Raw genomic sequence first — 21,458 nt, forward strand, 5'->3', positions numbered from 1 at the left:
CGCAGTCTGGCTGCCCCTGCCAACTGTATTTGCTCCCTGTCAGGCTGGGACCGTGCGGTGCCAGGAGACCGTGTGCCCGGAGCTCTCCTGCCTGGAGCGCGAGACCCTGCCTGGGCAGTGCTGCCCCACCTGTCTGCCAGGTGAGGTGCTGCTGGGGCGGGCACATGGGTCAGGCTGGCTCTGGGGTGCCCCTGTTCCCACCCCTTGGCAGAGGCCCAGTGGCGTGTCCCAAGACCCGCTGTGTCTGCAGGGGAGGGGAGGCAGTGGGCATAGACCCTGGGGTTCGCTGTCCCGCCAGGCTGTGTGGGGCGGTGCTGGAGGAGTGCAGCCAGCTCTGGGGGGGACCGTGACGGTGGGAGGGGTCTTTGTTAAAACTAACAATGGGCATTTGTCACATGGCTGCCAGAGCCGGGTACAGGGCAGCACAACCGGGGCACCCGAGCCCAGGTCATCCGAATCCAGGGCAGCCCCTCAGATGCTAAAGGAGTTGGCGGCTGTGATTGCAGAGCCATTGGCCATTATCTTTGAAAACTCGTGGCGATCCGGGGAAGTCCTGGACGACTGGGAAAAGGCTAATGTAGTGCCCATCTTTAAAAAAGGGAAGGAGGAGGATCCTGGGAACTACAGGCCAGTCAGCCTCACCTCAGTCCCTGGAAAAATCATGGAGCAGGTCCTCCAGGAATCAATCCTGAAGCACTTACATGAGAGGAAAGTGATCAGGAACAGTCAGCATGGATTCACCAAGGGCAAGTCATGCCTGACTAATTTAATGATGAGATAACTGTGGATGAGGAGAAAGCAGCGGACGTGTTGTTCCTTGACTTTCGCAAAGCTTTTGACACGGTCTCCCACAGTATTCTTGCCAGCAAGTTAAAGAAGTATGGGTTTGATGAATGGACGATAAGGTGGATAGAAAGCTGGCTAGATTGTCGGGCTCAATGGGTAGTGATCAATGGCTCCATGTCTAGTTGGCAGCCGGTGTCAAGTGGAGTGCCCCAAGGGTCGGTCCTGGGGCCGGTTTTGTTCAATATCTTCATAAATGATCTGGAGGATGGGGTGGATTGCACCCTCAGCAAATTTGCATATGATACTAAACTGGGAGGAGTGGTAGATACGCTGGAGGGCAGGGATAGGCTACAGAGGGCCCTAGACAAATTAGAGGATTGGGCCAAAAGAAATCTGATGAGGTTCAACAAGGACAAGTGCAGAGTCCTGCACTTAGGACGGAAGAACCCAATGCACCGCTACAGACTAGGGACCGAATGGCTCGGCAGCAGTTCTGCAGAAAGGACCGAGGGGTTACAGTGGACGAGAAGCTGGATATGAGTCAACAAGAAGGCCAGTGGCATTTGGGGATGTATAAGTAGGATCACTGCCAGCAGATCGGGGGACGTGATTGTTCCCCTCTATTCAACATTGCTGAGGCCTCATCTGGAGGACTGTGTCCAGTTTTGGGCCCCCCACTACAAGAAGGATGTGGAAAAATTGGAAAGAGTCTAGCGGAGGGCAACAAAAATGATTAGGGGACTGAACATATGACTTCTGAGGAGAGGCTGAGGGAGCTGGGATTGTTTAGTCTGCGGAAGAGAAGAATGAGGGGGGATTTGATAGCTGCTTTCAACTACCTGAAAGGTGGATCCAAAGAGGATGGATCTAGACTGTTCTCAGTGGTAGCAGATGACAGAACGAGGAGTAATGGTCTCAAGTTGCAGTGGTGGGGGTTTAGGTTGGATATTAGGAAAAACTTTTTCCCTAGGAGGGTGGTGAAACACTGGAATGCGTTACCTAGGGAGGTGGTAGAATCTCCTTCCTTAGAGGTTTTTAAGGTCAGGCTTGACAAAGCCCTGGCTGGGATGATTTAGTTGGGGATTGCTCCTGCTTTGAGCAGGGGGTTGGACTAGATGACCTCCTGAGGTCCCTTCCAACCCTGATATTCTATGATTCTATGGATTCGGGCCAGGAACTTGGATCCGGGACCCAAGGAGCTACGTCTCAGGGACTGCAGAGGAGCCGACATTAAAAGGGGAGAGCCCCCTGCTGAGAGCCCATCCTGCTCCGCCCAGCACAACAACCCCCGTTGAGCCCCTGCCCCGCTCCCCCCAGCGCAGCACCCGCTGCCCCACTCACCCCCCAGCGCAGCGCCCTGAGCCCCTGGCTCCCTGCAGCCCAGGGAAAGGAGGGTGTCACGGAGTGTGGGGGAGTCCAGGCCCTGCACCCCTCTTCCTGGGATCCACTGAGACTCTCAGCCAGCCAGTAAAACAGAAGGTTTATTGGACAACAGGAACACAGTCCAAAACAGAGCTTGTGGGTACAACCAGGACCCCTCAATCACGTCCTTCTGGGGGAGCAGGGAGCTTAGACCCCAGCCCTGGGGTTCCCTGTGTTCCTCCACCCAGCCCCAAACTGAAACTAAACCCACCCAGCAGGTTCCCTCCTGCAGCCCCTGTTCACATTCCTGGGCAGAGGTGTCACCTCCCCCTCCCCCTCCTGGCTCAGGTGACAGGCTCTCAGGTCTCCCATCCCCAGGGCACATTCCCAGGTCAACACTCCCCCCTCCCTGCTGAGTCACATCGTCACATCTCTCCCCCCTTCGAGACTGAACTGAGCGGGGTCACGCTGACCAGTGACCTGGGGAAGTTCGGGGCCCCCTCTCCGGGACAGCGCATCCGCTATCAGGTTGGCACTTCCCTTCACGTGGACCACGTCCATGTCGTAATCCTGCAGGAGCAGGCTCCATCTCAGGAGCTTGGCGTTGGCTCCTTTCATCTGGTGCAGCCAGGTCAGGGGAGAGTGGTCGGTGTAGACGGTGAAGTGCCGCCCGAAGAGATAGGGCTCTAGTTTCTTGAGGGCCCACACCATGGCCAGGCACTCCTTCTCGATGGCCGCGTAGTGTTGCTCCCGGGGTAACAACTTCTTGCTCAGGTACACGATGGGGTGTCTCTCCCCCTTTTCATCCTCCTGCATTAACACCGCCCCCAGTCCCGTGTCTGAGGCGTCGGTGAACACCACAAAGGGCTTGTCAAAGTCTGGGTTTGCCAGAACTGGGCCACTGACCAGAGCCTTCTTCAGCGCCCGGAAAGCCACCTGGCACTGCTCGGTCCAGACCACCTTGTCTGGCTTCCCCTTCTTGCATAGCTCCGTGATGGGGGTGGCGATGGCGCTAAAGTGGGGCACAAATCTTCGGTAGTATCCTGCCATCCCAATAAAGGCTTGGACCTGCTTTTTGGTGTGGGGAGCGGGCCAGTCTCTGATCACCTCCACCTTGGCTGGTTCCGGCTTTAGGCGGCCGCTCCCCACCCGATGGCCCAGGTAAGATACTTCCGCCATCCCCACCTTGCACTTCTCCGCTTTTACAGTCAGCCCAGCCCCCTGGAGTCGGTCCAGCACTTGTCTAACCTGGGACACGTGGTCCTCCCAGGTCTGGCTAAAGACACAGATGTCATCAATATACGCCACGGCAAAACTCTCCATCCCCCTCAGGAGCTGGTCCACTAGGCGCTGGAAGGTGGCCGGCGCTCCCTTGAGGCCGAAAGGCAGGGTCAGGAACTCATAGAGCCCCAGAGGGGTGATAAAGGCCGATTTCAGTCGGGCATCTGCATCCAGCGGCACTTGCCAGTAGCCCTTTGTAAGGTCCATGGTGGTAAGGTACCGAGCTCCTCCCAGCTTGTCTAGGAGCTCGTCTGGCCTGGGCATGGGGTAGGCATCCGATACAGTGATGGCATTGAGCTTCCGATAGTCCACACAGAACCAGACAGACCCATCCTTTTTGGGGACCAGCACCACCGGCGAGGCCCAAGGGCTGGCAGATGGCTGGATCACCCCCAAAGCCAGCATGTCCCAGACCTCTCTTTCCAGGTCCTGAGCAGTTTTCCCTGTGACTCGGAAGGGGGAGCATCTTATCGGCGGGTGCGACCCTGTCTGCACCCGGTGGACAGTCAGATTAGTGCGTCCAGGCTGGTTGGAAAACAGCTGTCGGTACGGATGCAGCACCTCCCTGACCTCAGCTTGCTGGGCAGGGGTTAGCTGATCCGAGAGGGGAATTGTTTCCAGGGGGAAACCAGCTCTGGTCCCAGGGAATAGATCTACTAAAGGGTCATCTCCCTGCTCTTCCCACTGTCCACACACGGCCAACACCACGTTCCCCCTGGCATAATATGGCTTCATCATATTCACATGGTACACCCGGCGGTGGTGCGCCCGGTTTGACAGCTCCACCACATAGTTTACCTCATTGAGCTGCTTGACGACCTTGAAAGGGCCCTCCCAGGCGGCCTGTAGTTTGTTCTTTCTCACTGGGATGAGAACCATCACCTGATCCCCGGTGGCGTAGGCACGGGCCCGTGCCGTGCGGTCATACCAGACCTTCTGCTTCCTCTGGGCTCTGGCCAGATTCTCCCTGGCCAGGCCCATGAGTTCCGCCAGTCTCTCTCGGAAGATCAGGACATACTCCACCACTGTCTCTCCATCGGGAGTGGCCTTCCCCTCCCACTCGTCTCTCATCAGGTCCAGGGGGCCCCTCACCCTCCTGCCATATAACAGTTCGAAAGGCGAAAATCCGGTCGACTCCTGGGGCACCTCCCTGTACGCGAACAGCAGGTGAGGTAAGTACTTGTCCCAATCCTGTGGGTGCTGGTTCATAAAGGTTTTCAGCATCATCTTTAGCGTCCCGTTAAACCTCTCCACCAGCCCGTTGGACTGGGGGTGATAAGCTGAGGCCCAGTCGTGCCGGACCCCACATTTCTCCCACAAGCACCGGAGCAGGGCCGACATGAAGTTGGAGCCTTGGTCTGTCAAGACTTCCTTGGGGAACCCCACTCGGCTGAAAATGGTCAGGAGCGCATCGGCCACGGTGTCGGCTTCAATGGAAGCTAAGGGCACTGCCTCGGGGTAGCGGGTGGCAAAATCTACCACCACCAGAATGTATTTCTTCCCCGACCGGGTTGTCCTGCTGAGAGGCCCCACGATGTCCATGGCCACCTTCTGGAAAGGCTCCTCTATGATGGGCAAAGGTCTCAAAGCCGCTTTCCCCTTGTCCCGGGCCTTCCCCACCCTCTGACAGGGGTCGCAGGATCAGCAATACTGCCGGACCGTGGTAAAGACCCCGGGCCAGTAAAAGTTCTGTAGCAACCTCTGCCGGGTGCGCCGGATTCCCTGGTGCCCTGCGAGGGGGATGTCATGGGCCAGGTACAGGAGCCTGCGGCGATACTTCTGGGGGACCACCAGCTGCCTCCTGATCCCACAGGACTCTACTTCCCTTGTGGGAGCCCATTCTCGGTACAGGAACCCCTTCTCCCACAGGAACCTCTCCTGGCAGCCTCTCCTCATGGTCCGTACCACACTGAGGTCGGCCAGGTCCCTGAGCTTCCGCAAGGAGGGATCTTTCCTCAACTCGGCCTGGAACTCAGCGGCTGGGGAAGGGACGGGGCCCGGTTCCCTCTCGCTGGCCAGGTCTGAGGCCTCCGCCTCTCTGAGCCGTGCCCCTCGGCCCTCCCTCCCCACCAGGGTAGGGTCCTGCGCCTCCGGTGTGATACCCTCCCCGAGGTCAGGGCGCAGTGCCCCTCGCCGGCTCTGGCTACGCGTCACAACCAGGGCGGCCTGGGGCTTGCTTGGCCAGTCCTCTAGGTCTCCCCCCATCAAAACTTCAGTGGGCAAATGGTGGTGTACCCCCACATCCTTGGGGCCCTCCTTGGCCCCCCATTTCAGGTGTACCCTTGCCACGGGCACCTTAAATGGGGTCCCGCCCACCCCTGTCAGGGTCAGATAGGTGTTGGGCACCACCCGATCTGGGGCCACCACCTCGGGCCGGGCCAGCGTCACCTCCGCGCCCGTATCCCAGTATCCATTGACCTTCCTTCTTTACTATACGAAAGAATAGTAAATATGGCAGGCGACCAGCTTGGCTTAATGGTGAAATCCTAGCGGATCTTAAACATAAAAAAGAAGCTTACAAGAAGTGGAAGGTTGGACATATGACCAGGGAAGAGTATAAAAATATTGCTCGGGCATGTAGGAATGTTATCAGGAGGGCCAAATCGCACCTGGAGCTGCAGCTAGCCAGAGATGTCAAGAGTAACAAGAAGGGTTTCTTCAGGTATGTTGGCAACAAGAAGAAAGCCAAGGAAAGTGTGGGCCCCTTACTGAATGAGGGAGGCAACCTAGTGACAGAGGATGTGGAAAAAGCTAATGTACTCAATGCTTTTTTTGCCTCTGTTTTCACTAACAAGGTCAGCTCCCAGACTGCTGCGCTGGGCATCACAAAATGGGGAAGAGATGGCCAGCCCTCTGTGGAGATAGAGGCGGTTAGGGACTATTTAGAACAGCTGGACGTGCACAAGTCCATGGGGCCGGACGAGTTGCATCCGAGAGTGCTGAAGGAATTGGCGGCTGTGATTGCAGAGCCACTGGCCATTATCTTTGAAAACTCGTGGCGAACCGGGGAAGTCCCGGATGACTGGAAAAAGGCTAATGTAGTGCCAATCTTTAAAAAAGGGAAGAAGGAAGATCCTGGGAAGTACAGGCCAGTCAGCCTCACCTCAGTCCCTGGAAAAATCATGGAGCAGGTCCTCAAAGAATCAATCCTGAAGCACTTGCATGAGAGGAAAGTGATCAGGAACAGCCAGCATGGATTCACCAAGGGAAGGTCATGCCTGACTAATCTAATCGCCTTTTATGATGAGATTACTGGTTCTGTGGATGAAGGGAAAGCAGTGGATGTATTGTATCTTGACTTTAGCAAAGCTTTTGACACGGTCTCCCATAGTATTCTTGTCAGCAAGTTAAGGAAGTATGGGCTGGATGAATGCACTATAAGGTGGGTAGAAAGCTGGCTAAATTGTCGGGCTCAACGGGTAGTGATCAATGGCTCCATGTCTAGTTGGCAGCCGGTATCAAGTGGAGTGCCCCAAGGGTCGGTCCTGGGGCCGGTTTTATTCAATATCTTCATAAATGATCTGGAGGATGGTGTGGATTGCACTCTCAGCAAATTTGCGGATGATACTAAACTGGGAGGAGTGGTAGATACGCTTGGAGGGCAGGGATAGGATACAGAAGGACCTAGACCAATTGGAAGATTGGGCCAAAAGGAATCTGATGAGGTTCAATAAGGATAAGTGCAGGGTCCTGCACTTAGGATGGAAGAATCCCATGCACCGCTACAGACTAGGGACCGAATGGCTAGGCAGCAGTTCTGCAGAAAAGGACCTAGGGGTGACAGTGGACGAGAAGCTGAATATGAGTCAGCAGTGTGCCCTTGTTGCCAAGAAGGCCAATGGCATTTTGGGATGTATAAGTAGGGGCATAGCGAGCAGATCGAGGGACGTGATCGTTCCCCTCTATTCGACATTGGTGAGGCCTCATCTGGAGTACTGTGTCCAGTTTTGGGCCCCACACTACAAGAAGGATGTGGATAAATTGGAGAGAGTCCAGCGAAGGGCAACAAAAATGATTAGGGGACTGGAACACATGAGTTATGAGGAGAGGCTGAGGGAGCTGGGATTGTTTAGCCTGCAGAAGAGAAGAATGAGGGGGGATTTGATAGCTGCTTTCAACTACCTGAAAGGGGGTTCCAAAGAGGATGGCTCTAGACTGTTCTCAATGGTAGCAGATGACAGAACGAGGAGTAATGGTCTCAAGTTGCAGTGGGGGAGGTTTAGATTGGATATTAGGAAAAACTTTTTCACTAAGAGGGTGGTGAAACACTGGAATGCGTTACCTAGGGAGGTGGTAGAATCTCCTTCCTTAGAGGTTTTTAAGGTCAGGCTTGACAAAGCCCTGGCTGGGATGATTTAACTGGGAATTGGTCCTGCTTTGAGCAGGGGGTTGGACTAGATGACCTTCTGGGGTCCCTTCCAACCCTGATATTCTATGATTCTATGATTCCTCCCATCCACCTCCAGGGGAACAAGGCACTCTCTCCGGAGGGACAGCCCCGCGCCCACCCTGTAAACTGAGCACCCTGAGTCCAGAGCCTCCAGCCCTCTGGTGGAGCTAGCCTGGGGTACTCTTCCCTCCGGGGCAGGTGGTAAACTGGCAGCCCCCCTTTCCTGGGTCATCTGCCCCTCGTCCAGCTGGGTCCCTACCCAGTTAACCCTGGGTAGGTTGGGTCTGCTCAGTTTGTCCCTGAGCCCGGGGCACTGGGACCGTACGTGGCCTCTCTGGCCACAGTGATAGCAGCTCAGGTCACGTTGGTCCCCTCGAGCGGGTCGGAGGGGCCCGACGCCAGGCATTCCCCTTCGGAGGGGGTTCTCCCTATTTCCCCGCTGGGAGGCCCCCTGGTGACTCTCGGGCCTGTTCTTTTGGGACTCCTCCCGGCTACCCCCTGACCGACTGTTCACAAACTCGTCGGCCAGCTGCCCTGCGTGCTGGGGGTTCTCGAGCTTTTTGTCCACCAGCCACAGCCTCAGGTCGGACGGGCACTGATCATACAGTTGCTCCAGTACGATTAGGTCAAGCAGGTCCTCTTTAGCTCGGGCCCCAGCTGTCCACTTGCGGGCATACCCCTGCATCCGGTTGACCAGTTGTAGGTAGGTGACCTCAGGCATTTTACGCTGACTCCGGAACCTTCTCCGGTACATCTCGGGGGTCAGCCCAAACTCACGGAGCAGGGCCTGTTTGAACAGTTCATAGTCCCCTGCCTCCGCCCCTGTCATTCGGCTGTACACCTCCACGGCTTTGGGGTCCAGTAAGGGGGTGAGGAACTGGAGCCTGTCTGCAGGGTCAACCCTGTGCAGCTCACAGGCGTTCTCAAAGGCCGTCAGGAAGCTATCTATGTCCTCCCCCTCCTTCCGCTGGGCCAGGAAGCACTTATCAAAGTTCCTTGCAGTCTTGGGTCCCCCCTCACTCACCGCAGCCGCAGCCGGGGCCCCACTGCTCTTCAGCCTGGCCAGCTCCAGTTCATGCTGCCTTTGTTTCTCCTTCTCCTGACGCTCCCTCTCCTTCTCCTGACGCTCCCTCTCCCTCTCCTCCTGCTCATGTTGACGTTGTTTCTCCTTCTCCTCCTGCTCATGTTGACGTTGTTTCTCCTCATGTTGACGTTGTTTTTCATGATCCTCCAGCTCCCTCATTTTCATCTCCCTCTCCCATTCCAGCCGCCTCCGCTCCAGGGATGGGGAGCTCCGCCGGGAGGATCCCCTGCTGGGTGCCGGGGTCAGGGTGCCCTCGGTATTCGCTGGGCTTCCCCCAACCCCTCCCCCAGACATAGGTAGGAAGGGTCTCGGGATGTCCTCAGCAGCAGTCTGACCCCTCCCAGCCCGGTCAGGCCCCAGGGCCCACGCTGTGTCCGCCGGGCGGCTTCCCTCAGGGACAGGGATCGGGTCATCCAAGCGATCCCTCTCCTCCAGCTGGGCAATCAGCTGTTCCTTGGTGGACCTCCCGATGCGCAGCCCTCTCTGCCTGCACAGCTCCACCAGGTCGCTCTTCAGGCGTTTAGCGTACATCTCCCTGCTGGCCCCTCGCAGGCCGGGCAGCTTCCCACGGTTTCCAGGAAAAGCCCCTCGTGTGCCAGTCCTTCTCGAGGTCACCACCTCTTTGCCAGGGTCGAGCTGCAGATTCCTCCGCCCCTGGGACCGCTCGCTGCAATCCCCCGGGGGACCCTGTTACTGCAAAAGTCTTTCTCTCTGGTCACACATTCCCAGGGGTTAACCGCCCCCCGAAACCGTCTCTCTCTGAATCTTCAGCACGCCTGGTCCCCGTCAATTCCCCTTCGTTTTACTGCTCCCCAGTCACTTACTGCAGGAAGCGCCGTTCACGGGGTGCAGTAGATCCCACCGCTGCCACCAGTTGTCACGGAGTGTGGGGGAGTCCAGGCCCTGCACCCCTCTTCCTGGGATCCACTGAGACTCTCAGCCAGCCAGTAAAACAGAAGGTTTATTGGACAACAGGAACACAGTCCAAAACAGAGCTTGTGGGTACAACCAGGACCCCTCAATCACGTCCTTCTGGGGGAGGAGGGAGCTTAGACCCCAGCCCTGGGGTTCCCTGTGTTCCTCCACCCAGCCCCAAACTGAAACTAAACCCACCAGCAGGTTCCCTGCTGCAGCCCCTGTTCACATTCCCGGGCAGAGGTGTCACCTCCCCGTCCCCCTCCTGGCTCAGGTGACAGGCTCTCAGGTCTCCCATCCCCAGGGCACATTCCCAGGTCAACACTCCCCCCTCCCTGCTGAGTCACATCCTCACAGAGGGGTGTCCGTGTGACCCGACCGCTCTCCTGTGCCCAGGCTGTGAGTACGACGGGCAAAGGCACCAGGACGGAGACGTGTTCCTGGCCACATCCAACCCCTGCATGAACTGCTCTTGCCTGGTGAGACCCTGCACTCCAGGGGCAGGGGTTTGTCCAGGGCCCGCACAGGGCAAACCGGGGGGGGGGCCAGGGCGGGGGTCACAAGGGCTGTGGGTCAGTTCTGAGGGGCACCAGCAGAGCTGGGCGAGGGGAGCCTGGGGCAGGGCTAACGGGGCTGCGGGTTGGGAGTGAGAGGCACTGGCGGAGCTGGGGTCCCCAGGATTTGGGCTCCCCCAGCTCCAGAACAGCCCCTTGGAGGGGCCCCTCTGTGGGCCAGACCCCCAGGGGGTCCCACTCTCCTGTCAGGGCGGCCATGTGGCCTTGCCACCCCGTATCCTGATCCTCTGGGGCTGCAGCGCCAGGCACCGTCCAGGCCACAGCGACCCCCAGGGTCGGGCTCTGCGTCTCTGGCATCCTTAGCCCCCAAGAGAGTCCCCCTCCCCCGTCCAGGTCCCTGGGGTGCCGGGTTTGTAGGGCCAGGATCCCCCCAGGGGACGGGATCCCCCCAGGGGATGGGATGGGGTCGGGATCCCCCCCCAGGGGACGGGATCGGGACAGGACCCCCCAGGGGATGGATTGGGGCGGGAACCCCTGGGAACCCCCAAGGGCTGGGACCCCCCCAGGGGACGGGATGGGGACGGGACCCCCCAGGGGACGGGGTGGGGTCGGACACCGGCTGCGTCTCTCCTGCCCAGGATGGGAACGTCCAGTGCCTCCGACTCGTCTGCCCGCAGCTCCACTGCGCCACCCAGGAGGAGCTGCCCGGGGCCTGCTGCCCCCACTGCCAGGGTGAGCCTGGGGGGGCACTGCTGGGTGAGTGGAGGGAGGGGAGGCAGGGGACAATGTGGGGGAAAGGGGGTGCTGGGGGGGCAGGATCAGGCCCTTTTAACAGGAGACAAGAACCTTCCACTGCAGGAGACGTCCCAGCCCTGCCGGTGCCCCTCACTCCCGACCTGCAGCCCCCTGCTATCCCCATCCTGGGCTCCCCCAGCCCCCCGCAGCCCTGCCGGTGCCCCTCACTCCCGACCCGCAGCCCCCTGGTATCCCCATCCTGGGCTCACCCCCCCCCCCGCCCCGCAGCCCTGCCGGTGACCCACACTCCTGACCCGCAGCCCCCTGGTATCCCCATCCTGGGCTCACCCCCCCCCCGCCCCGCAGCCCTGCCGGTGCCCCTCACTCCTGACCCGCAGCTCCCTGGTATCCCCATCCTGGGCTCACCCCCCCCCGCCCCGCAGCCCTGCCGGTGCCCCTCACTCCTGACCCACAGCCCCCTGCTATCCCCATCCTGGGCTCCGCCCCCGCAGCTCTGCTGGTGCCCCTCACTCCCGACCTGCAGCCCCCTGCTATCCCCATCCTGGGCTCCCCCAGCCCCCCGCAGCTCTGCTGGTGCCCCTCACTCCCGACCTGCAGCCCCCTGCTATCCCCATCCTGGGCTCCCCCAGCCCCCCGCAGCTCTGCTGGTGCCCCTCACTCCCGACCTGCAGCCCCCTGCTATCCCCATCCTGGGCTCCCCCAGCCCCCCGCAGCCCTGCTGGTGCCCCTCACTCCCGACCTGCAGCCCCCTGCTATCCCCATCCTGGGCTCCCCCCACACCCCCCGCAGCCCTGCCGGTGCCCCTCACTCCCGACCTGCAGCCCCCTGCTATCCCCATCCTGGGCTCCCCCAGCCCCCCGCAGCTCTGCTGGTGCCCCTCACTCCCGACCTGCAGCCCCCTGCTATCCCCATCCTGGGCTCCCCCCACACCCCCCGCAGCCCTGCCGGTGCCCCTCACTCCCGACCTGCAGCCCCGCTCTCCCTGCCCCTACTAGCCGTGGCCTGGGCTCAGTGATAGCCGGGGGGCCAGGGGCCCGATTGATGCCGGTTCTCTCCCACCCAGGCTGTGTGGACGGAGCCGCCCAGCGGGCGCACGGTGAGGAGTGGGTGCCGCGCGCAGACCCCTGCCAGAGCTGCCGCTGCTTGGTAAGGCCACGCCCCCCCCCGTGTCGCTGGGCAGGGCCTGGGGGCCCCCATCCCCTCTGGCCCCAGGCCTGAGGGCACCCCCTGCCGGTGCTCCCCGCTGCCCAGGGCAGAGCTCTATTCCCAGGCTCCGCCCCGCCCGTTATTTGGCTGGACCCTTTCCAGGGGGGCCCTGGGTCTGTCTGGGGGTCTGGGTGGGGTGGGAACGCCCTGGGATGGGAGCTGCTGGCCTGTGAGTGGCCCCCGGAGGCCCTGACATCTCTGGCTTCAAGACTAAGCTCGTTAAGTTTGTGGAGGGGATGGTACGATGGGCAAGTCACTGATCTTCGACTACTAGCGTAGACGTGCCCAATGGCCTGTGGTGGGGTGCCAGATGGGGTGGGATCTGGGTTACGACGGCGAATCCTTTCCTGGGGGTCTGGCTGGGGAGTCTTGCCCACGTGCTCAGGGATCAGCTGATGGCCATATTTGGGGTCGGGAAGGCATTTTCCTCCAGGGCAGACGGGCAGCGGCCCTGGGGGTTTTCGCCTTCCCCTGCAGCGTGGGGCGCGGGATTCTCTGCACCCCGAAGTCTTGAAACCCCGAGTTGAGGACTGGGACAGCTCAGACGTGGGTCCGGGGTCTGTGACAGGAGGGGGCGGGTGAGGTTCCATGGCCTGCGATGTGCAGGACGTCGGACGAGACGATCCTAATGGTCCCTTAAAATCTGTGAGTCTATGCCCCCCCCGCCCCCCCCACAGGAGGGCCGCGCCGTGTGCAGGAAGAGGCAATGTGCCAGGCTGTGCCGCCACCCTGCCAGCCCCCGGCCGGGCACCTGCTGCCCCGTCTGCGACGGTGAGTGAGGGGCTTCTCGCGGGGGGTGGGGGCTGTGCTCCCTGGGGTCGGGGGGGGCGGGGCGGGGTCGATGGGGAAGTGGGTCTGGGCCCCCCTCGTTGCTGGATGGCTGGTCTTATTGGGCCCAGGCCAGGTAATGCCAGGGTCAGTGCCCCCCTCCCAACCCTGGGGCGCGGGCTCCGTGGTCCCTGCATGGGGCCTGCCAGTGAGGGGCCCAGCTGGTGCCAGGCGGGACGGGGGGTGAGGTGGGCACTGGGCTGAGGCCCAGAAAACTTATTGCATGCTCTGGCTGTGGGGCCGGCCCAGTGCCGTCGGGAGGAGGCCCCCTGGGTTCCCGTCCCACCCTGCCAGGGGGCTGGTGCTGGGCTGGGGGCTGCGGCTGTGTCCGGGGATGGGGAACTGGGGGGGGCGCCCTCAGGTTGCATTGCCCTCTCTCCCTGCAGGCTGCTCGTTGGATGGCCAGGAGTTTGCCAGCGGGGAGCCGGTGCCCAGCGGGGAGCCCTGCACCCAGTGTGCCTGCACGGTGCGTGCTCCAGATGGGGGCAGCCTGGCACTGCCCGTCTGCACACCAGAGGAGCTGGGGCCTGCCTCCCCCGGGCACCCCTGGGGAGGGGCTGGCCGGTGTCCCGGCGTCCCCGGGGCGATGCTCTGGGGCTGCTCCCTACGACCCAGCCAGGACTCTGGGGAAGCCTCCTCTGGGGAGCAGCCTGTCTGCAGGGCAAGAAGTTTCCCCAGCTTCCCCCTTCCTGGGCCTGACCCCGGGGCATTCAGTCTCCTCTGCCCCACTGTGCGCTTCCCGCAGCGAGTCCGGGCCCCGGGGGCAGCCAGAGGGCCCTGCCCCCCAACCCCGCAGTCAGCCGGGTTATTAGTCGACGGGAACACGGCGCAGGGCAAAGCCAGGGCTCTGGTCCTCCCCTTGCGCCCCAAGCCAGCCGAGACTCACTCGCTTCCAGCCCCCCGGCCCCTGCCCTGCCCGTTGCTCCTCCTCCGGCCTTTGTCTCGCTTCCCGGGCCAAGCCCCCTCCTGGGTCTCCAGTTAGGAAGAGGCGGCCAGAGCATCCCTGCAGGCAGCTGAAGCAACCCCCGCAAAGGTCCACACACCCTTATTCCCACCACCTAGACATTGGTGCGACACACGGGGAAACTGAGGCACGCCCAGCGTTCATGCAAAACAGTAAGACTCACATACAACATAACAAGAGAAAATCCCCACTTTGTACATCGGGGGCCCCAGAGGGCTGGGGGCCCCTGCTGCTCCGTTGGGTGGGGGGCTGGGCCGGGGCTGGCAGGGGCTCCTGGGTGGCAGGGCTGGGAGGGTCTCAAGGCAGCATGTGGGGCTGGGCCCTGGGGCTCCCCAGACCAGGGCGGGTGGGGGGGGCAGGCTGGGGCAGCGACTGCTAAAGTGGGGGGCACATGTGTCGTGCAGAGAGGGAATGTGTTGTGCAAACCCACCGCCTGCCCGCCTGCCCCCTGCCCGGAGCCCGTCCTGAGACCCGGCGAGTGCTGCCCGCGGTGAGTGGGGCTGGGGGGGGGCGCTGCCCGCGGTGACTGGGGCGGGGGGCTGGTAAGGGGGAACACTGCTTGGAGCGAATGGGGGGCCGGGGCAGGTAGCCAGGGGGAGGAGAGGGCTCGGGGGAGTTCAGGGGGCCTGTTTGCAGCGGGGGGGCTGGGGGGCGCCCGTGGCGTCGCTGCCCTACGGTCGCGATGCCAGGGGCCGGGTGCCCTGGCTGCACCCCCACCGCCCGCCTCGCCCTAGGTGCCAGGACTGCCTCTACGATGCCCAGCCCTTCCCGGACGGCGCCACCTTCACCCCCCCACAGCAGCCCTGCTTGAGCTGCCGCTGCCAGGTGAGCCGGGCACAGGGGCAGGTGCCTGTGGGGGTTAGCGCCCCCGGGAGCCCTCTCCATGGGCCATGCAGATGGCACAGCCCCTGCCCAAGGGATGCCAGTGCCCCGGGTGGGCCGCTGGCCTGGCAGCCTCACCACGGGCAGCCCCTGCTCTTGCCCCGCTCTCCCCATGCTGCAGAGCAGCGGAGACCTGGCAGTGCCAGGCCTGCCCTGGCCAGGGCCGGCAGCAGGCGGGGCAGCAAGCACGGGCTGCGGGGGGGGGCGGGGCACGGGCTGCGGGGCAGCAAGCACGGGCTGCGGGGGGGCCGGGGCACGGGCTGCGGGGGGGGGCCGGGCGGCTGGGCATGGGGCTGTGCCATGCTGGCGGAGGCTCTGTGCCAGCGGGCGGGAGCGGGGGCCCCTCGCCGATGCCCGGCTATGCTCTGGCTCGTGCCCACAGGCCGGGGAGGTGTCGTGTGAGCGCCTGGAGAAGAGCTGCCCACCCGTGCCCTGCAGCCACCCTGGCACCACCCAGGGCCAGTGCTGCCCAGCCTGCCATGGTGAGTAGCTGGCGGGGCGAGGGGAGGGCTGGGGGGAGGGACCAGCAAGGGGCCTCCGGAGCTGCTGGCCCCACGGAGAGCCCCTAGCCCTGGCAGCAGGGCATGGGGGCGGGAGGGTGCCCCCAGGGCCTCCAGCAGAGCCAGCTCCTCCCCTGCATCCCCTGGCACAGGGCCTGGCGCCACGGGGCACAAGAACCCCCCAGGTTACGGGCTGGGCCGGCCTCCAGCGTTGCCCAAGCAGGTCTGGGCGTCCCTCCTGCTGGGTTCTGGGCAGGGCTGGTGCTTCCCTGTGCCCGTCCCGCTTGGCTGCGCTGGGAGGGGGGCCCACGGGGCCCGACCCATCCAGACCCCTGCCAGACCCCCCCGGGCCACTGGGCGGTCAGAGCCAGGACTCTGAGCAGGTGGGGGGAGTTTGAGGAGCTGGGGTCTCTGAAAGGGGGGGTCTCCGGGGTCTCTGAGCAGGGTGGGGGGCGGTAGAGGCTCTCTGGGGGCGCTGGGGTCTCTGAGCCGGCCTGGGGGGTTTCCGGGGGTTCAGCTGGCGGCTGGGGCTGGCAGGCTGCCCCCCCGTGCGGGGTTGTTCACCCCTCTCTCTCCGCGGGCAGCGTGTGAGTACGAGGGGCGCCCCTACCGCCACGGAGAGACCTTCACGCCCCCGGGCCGCGGGCCCTGCATGCAGTGCGTCTGTGCGGTGAGTGACCCGGGGGACTCCTGGGACGGTCACAGGTGGTTTCGGGGGGCCGGGGGGGCTCACCGCCACGTAACCAGCCCCTTCCTGTGCCCAGGGGTGCCTAGCCATACGGGCACAGGGAGAAGGGGACGTGGGTCCCTGGCACCGAGCTAGGGCAGAGCAACGGAGGCCTGGGGGGTTGCTGGGCGGGGGGCACTGGGGCGGGGCAGCCCCGCCGAGGGGTGCCAGGGCTGGGCTGTGCGGGGACACCGGCGTGCCCGGGTCTGTGCCCGCTCATCACTGACACCGGCTCTCTCCCGCAGGCTGGGCACGTGCAGTGCCAGGAAGAGAGGTGCCCCCCCCCTGTCCTGCGCCCAGCCCGTCCGGGACCCCCAGCGCTGCTGCCCCCTCTGCAAAGGTTGAGTAACGCCCGGTTCTGGGCCAGCCCCGGCCCGACGGCGCCCGCGTGCGGCACCGATGCCCTCTGTGCGGGCCGGGGACGTCGCCGGGGCAGGGCGCTGGGTGCTGCTGGCCCGTGGGCATTGACTGGGCTCGCCAGCCCTGGGGCAGCCCCCGGCTGGGTGGGGAAGGCTGCTCGCTCCCTGAGAACAGACCCGCCCCACACCTGAGAGCAGGGCCCGGAGCTGGGGGGCTGGGAGGGCAGGGCCCCGGGCGGGGGAGCTGGGGGCTGGGAGGGCAGGGCCCGGGGGGGGAGCTGGGGGGCTGGGAGGGCAGGGCCCCGGGCGGGGGAGCTGGGGAGCTGGGAGGGCAGGGCCCGGGGCGGGAGCTGGGGGGGCTGGGAGGGCCCAGGGGAAGGAGGGGTGAGCGGTCTGGGGGTCCCCAGGGGCTGTGGCAGGGAGGTCCCCCCTCACGGCCTGCATCCCCCAGTGTGTGTGCTGGCCGAGGAGGAGTTCGAGGAGGGGGCGCAGTGGAAGCCGGACGGGGACCCCTGCACGACCTGCACCTGCCTCGCCGGAGAGCCCGTCTGCGGGGCCCTGCCGTGCCCGCCCCTCGCCTGCCAGCACCCCGCCCGGCTGAGCGGTGAGTGCCCCCCCCCGACCCACCCCCACACACTGCCCCCTGCTCCCGCCCCTCGCCTGCCAGCACCCCGCCTGGCCGAGCGGTGAGTGCCCCTCCCCCCCTGACCCCCCCCCACACACTGCCCCCTGCTCCCGCCCCTCGCCTGCCAGACCCCGCCCGGCCGAGCGGTGAATGCCCCTCCCCCCCCTGACCCCCCCCCCCACACTGCCCCCTGCTCCCACCCCTCGCCTGCCAGCACCCCGCCCGGCCGAGCAGTGAGTGCCCCTCCCCCCCGACCCCCCCCCCACACTGCCCCCTGCTCCCGCCCCTCGCCTGCCAGCACCCCATCCGGCTGAGCGGTCAGTGCCCCTCCCCCCCGACTCCCCCCCACACAGTGCCCCCTGCTCCCGCCCCTCGCCTGCCAGCACCCCGCCCGGCCGAGCGGTGAGTGCCCCTCCCCCCCGACCCCCCCCCACACTGCCCCCTGCTCCCGCCCCTCGCCTGCCAGCACCCCATCCGGCTGAGCGGTCAGTGCCCCTCCCCCCCGACTCCCCCCCACACAGTGCCCCCTGCTCCCGCCCCTCGCCTGCCAGCACCCCGCCCGGCTGAGCGGTGAGTGCCCTCCCCCGACCCCCCCCACACTGCCCCCTGCTCCCGCCCCTCGCCTGCCAGCACCCCACCCGGCTGAGCGGTGAGTGCCCCTCCCCCCCCGGCCCCCCCCCCACACTGCCCCCTGCTCCCCGCCCCTCGCCTGCCAGCACCCCGCCCGGCCGAACGGTGAGTGCCCCTCCCCCCCCGACCCCCCCCCCACACACTGCCCCCTGCTCCCGCCCCTCGCCTGCCAGCACCCCGCCCGGCCGAGCAGTGAGTGCCCCTCCCCCCCTGACCCCCCCCCCACACTGCCCCCCCTGCTCCCGCCCTCCTGAGCGGTGAGTTCCCTTCCCCGCACTGCCCCTCCCCCACTGCCCCCATCCCTCACTTCCCCCCACTCCACCCAGCTCAATTGTGGGTGCCCACCTGGCCCCACCCCCTCCGTTCTGTGGTCCCCCCCGGCCCTGGCTCCGCACCCCTGAGCTCCGGGGCTCTGCGTGGCACCGGGCCCATGGCAGACACCAGGCGCCGTGGGTCCATCCAGCGGGGGCAGCCCGTAGGGCCGGCCGGGCACCGGGAGTGACCCCTCAGTGCCTCCTGCTGGCCCAGGCCCCGCCTGCCGTGGGGCTGGGCCGTGGGGCGGGTGGCCCCGGGCCGATCGGGGCGCCCCGCTGTGCTAACCCGCCTGCTGTCTCCTCGGCCAGGGGACTGCTGCCCGACCTGTGCCCAGTGCTCCTACAACCAGCACCTCTACGCCAACGGGCAGGCCTTCGCCCACCCGCACAGCCCCTGCCAGCGCTGCCAGTGTTTGGTGAGGGGGCCGGCCCGCGGGGCACCGCGGCGGGCGGCCAACCGGGGCCTCTGTGCCCCCGGAGCCGCCCCTCCCCGCTGGGGGGCAGTGGGGACGCCCTCCCCGGTTGCCAGGGTTGTGGTGCCGGACCTCCCAGTCCTCTAGGGTCGGGGGCAGAGCAGGGTGGGGGTGGGCCCGGAGGCCCCGCGGGGTGGGTCGGGGGGGGCTGGGCGCGCAGGCCCTGGGGGGATCCGGGGTCGGGGGCAGAGCAGGGTGGGGGTGGGCCCGGAGGCCCCGCGGGGTGGGTCGGGGGGGGCTGGGAGCGCAGGCCCTGCGGGGATCCGGGGTCAGGGGCAGAGCAGGGTGGGGGTGGGCCCGGAGGCCCCGTGGGGTGGGTCGGGGGGGGCTGGGCGCGCAGGCCCTGGGGGGATCCGGGGTCGGGGGCAGAGCAGGGTGGGGGTGGGCCCGGAGGCCCCGTGGGGTGGGTCGGGGGGGGGCTGGGCGCGCAGGCCCTGGGGGGATCCGGGGTCGGGGGCAGAGCAGGGTGGGGGTGGGCCCGGAGGCCCCGTGGGGTGGGTCGGGGGGGGGCTGGGCGCGCAGGCCCTGCGGGGATCCGGGGTCGGGGGCAGAGCAGGGTGGGGGTGGGCCCGGAGGCCCCGCGGGGTGGGTCGGGGGGGGGCTGGGCGCGCAGGCCCTGCGGGGATCCGGGGTCGGGGGCAGAGCAGGGTGGGGGTGGGCCCGGAGGCCCCGCGGGGTGGGTCGGGGGGGGGCTGGGCGCGCAGGCCCTGGGGGGATCCGGGGTCGGGGGCAGAGCAGGGTGGGGGTGGGCCCGGAGGCCCCGCGGGGTGGGTCGGGGGGGGGCTGGGCGCGCAGGCCCTGGGGGGATCCGGGGTCGGGGGCAGAGCAGGGTGGGGGTGGGCCCGGAGGCCCCGCGGGGTGGGTCGGGGGGGGGGCTGGGCGCGCAGGCCCTGGGGGGATCCGGGGTCGGGGGCAGAGCAGGGTGGGGGTGGGCCCGGAGGCCCCGCGGGGTGGGTCGGGGGGGGGCTGGGCGCGCAGGCCCTGGGGGGATCCGGGGTCGGGGGCAGAGCAGGGTGGGGGTGGGCCCGGAGGCCCCGCGGGGTGGGTCGGGGGGGGCTGGGCGCGCAGGCCCTGGGGGGATCCGGGGTCGGGGGCAGAGCAGGGTGGGGGTGGGCCCGGAGGCCCCCGCGGGGTGGGTCGGGGGGGGCTGGGCGCGCAGTCCCTGGGGGGATCCGGGGTCGGGGGCAGAGCAGGGTGGGGGTGGGCCCGGAGGCCCCGCGGGGTGGGTCGGGGGGGGCTGGGCGCGCAGTCCCTGGGGGGATCCGGGGTCGGGGGCAGAGCAGGGTGGGGGTGGGCCCGGAGGCCCCGCGGGGTGGGTCGGGGGGGGCTGGGAGCGCAGGCCCTGCGGGGATCCGGGGTCGGGGGCAGAGCAGGGTGGGGGTGGGCCCGGAGGCCCCGCGGGGTGGGTCGGGGGGGGCTGGGCGCGCAGGCCCTGGGGGAATCCGGGGTAGGGGGCAGAGCAGGGTGGGGGTGGGCCCGGAGGCCCCGCGGGGTGGGTCGGGGGGGGCTGGGAGCGCAGGCCCTGCGGGGATCCGGGGTCGGGGGCAGAGCAGGGTGGGGGTGGGCCCGGAGGCCCCGCGGGGTGGGTCGGGGGGGGCTGGGCGCGCAGGCCCTGGGGGGATCCGGGGTCGGGGGGCAGAGCAGGGTGGGGGTGGGCCCGGAGGCCCTGCGGGGTGGGTCGGGGGGGGCTCTCGGGAGCGGCCGGTGACCTGCCCCCTGCCCGCAGGACGGGACCGTGCAGTGCTCGCCCGTCGCCTGCCCCCCGCCCAGCTGCCCCCGCCCGGAGAGCCAGCCTGGCCAGTGCTGCCCCACATGTCGGGGTGAGTGTGCCGCTGAGGGGCTGGGCGCCCCTGGGTTCCCCACCGAGCTCTGCCGGTGAGGCCCTGCCCCAAACTGAGCCCCCCCGCCCCGCCTCCCCATATCCCCCCATGGGACTCGGCTGCCCCTTGCAGAGGCAGTGAGTGGCCCCCAGAGGGCACTGTGACCCCGGGGCGCTGCCCTGGGGCAGACGTGCGATGCCCCCGATGCCCCCGTCCATCGCCCGACCGGCCAAGCGGACCTGGGGGGAGGGGCCCGGGGCTGGCGGCCCCCTCGGGCTCCCTGGGGGCACAGGGGGCAGGGGCACCTCCGCAGGGGCTGCAAACGGGGTGGGCTGGGGTGAGGGAGCCAACCCTGGGGGGCTGGGCCTGAGGCCCCGTCACACTGAGCAGCTGGCTGATCCCAGCCGGGGGGAGAGGGGGCACAGGGCAGGGCTAGGGGGCAGGACAGGTTAGGCTGGGGGGCAGGGCTGGGGGGCAGGATGCGAGGGAGGGCATAGGGCAGGGCTGGGGGGCAGGATGGGAGGGAGGGCCTAGGGCGGGAGGCAGGACAGGGTGGGGGTCGGTGGTCGCTGACATCTGCCCTCCCCCCCAGGCTGCAGCGTGGAGGGGGGCGCGGTGGAGGCGGGCGAGCGGTTCCCCAGCCCGCGGGACCCCTGCCAGCTCTGCGTCTGCACCCACGGGATCGTCAGCTGCTCGGCGCGGGATTGCCCTGGTGCCCTGTGCGCCCACCCGCTGCCCGGCTCCTGCTGCCCGAACAACTGCAACGGTGACCCCCGACCCCTGCCCACGGGGGCCACGAGCCGGTCCCCCTCCCCCCTGCCCGTGCCTGGTCTCCCACTCCCCCTCCCCCCTGCCCATGCCCGGTCTCCCACTACCCCGACCCCTGCCCGCGGGGGCCACGAGCCGGTCCCCCTCCCCCCTGCCCGTGCCCGGTCTCCCACTACCCCGACCCCTGCCCGCGGGGGCCACGAGCCGGTCCCCCTCCCCCCTGCCCGTGCCCGGTCTCCCACTACCCCGACCCCTGCCCGCGGGGGCCACGAG

General features: G+C 66.4%; 1 protein-coding gene across 1 annotated transcript in view; it reads left to right on the plus strand.

Moving 5' to 3' along the window:
* The window catches only part of KCP (kielin cysteine rich BMP regulator), a 53,856-nt gene that overhangs the window by 15,287 nt on the left and 17,111 nt on the right, over nucleotides 1–21,458 (plus strand). Inside the window, 16 exon segments of the mRNA XM_073328950.1 lie at nucleotides 44–140; nucleotides 10,215–10,297; nucleotides 10,972–11,065; nucleotides 12,153–12,235; nucleotides 12,973–13,066; nucleotides 13,510–13,589; nucleotides 14,492–14,577; nucleotides 14,822–14,912; nucleotides 15,352–15,451; nucleotides 16,054–16,139; nucleotides 16,442–16,474; nucleotides 16,476–16,536; nucleotides 17,007–17,159; nucleotides 18,434–18,540; nucleotides 20,324–20,417; nucleotides 21,010–21,183. Coding sequence (XP_073185051.1) covers nucleotides 44–140; nucleotides 10,215–10,297; nucleotides 10,972–11,065; nucleotides 12,153–12,235; nucleotides 12,973–13,066; nucleotides 13,510–13,589; nucleotides 14,492–14,577; nucleotides 14,822–14,912; nucleotides 15,352–15,451; nucleotides 16,054–16,139; nucleotides 16,442–16,474; nucleotides 16,476–16,536; nucleotides 17,007–17,159; nucleotides 18,434–18,540; nucleotides 20,324–20,417; nucleotides 21,010–21,183 — 1,516 coding nt within the window.

This window comes from Lepidochelys kempii, chromosome 1 (assembly GCF_965140265.1).
Source record: "Lepidochelys kempii isolate rLepKem1 chromosome 1, rLepKem1.hap2, whole genome shotgun sequence".
Lineage (NCBI taxonomy): Eukaryota > Metazoa > Chordata > Testudines > Cheloniidae > Lepidochelys > Lepidochelys kempii.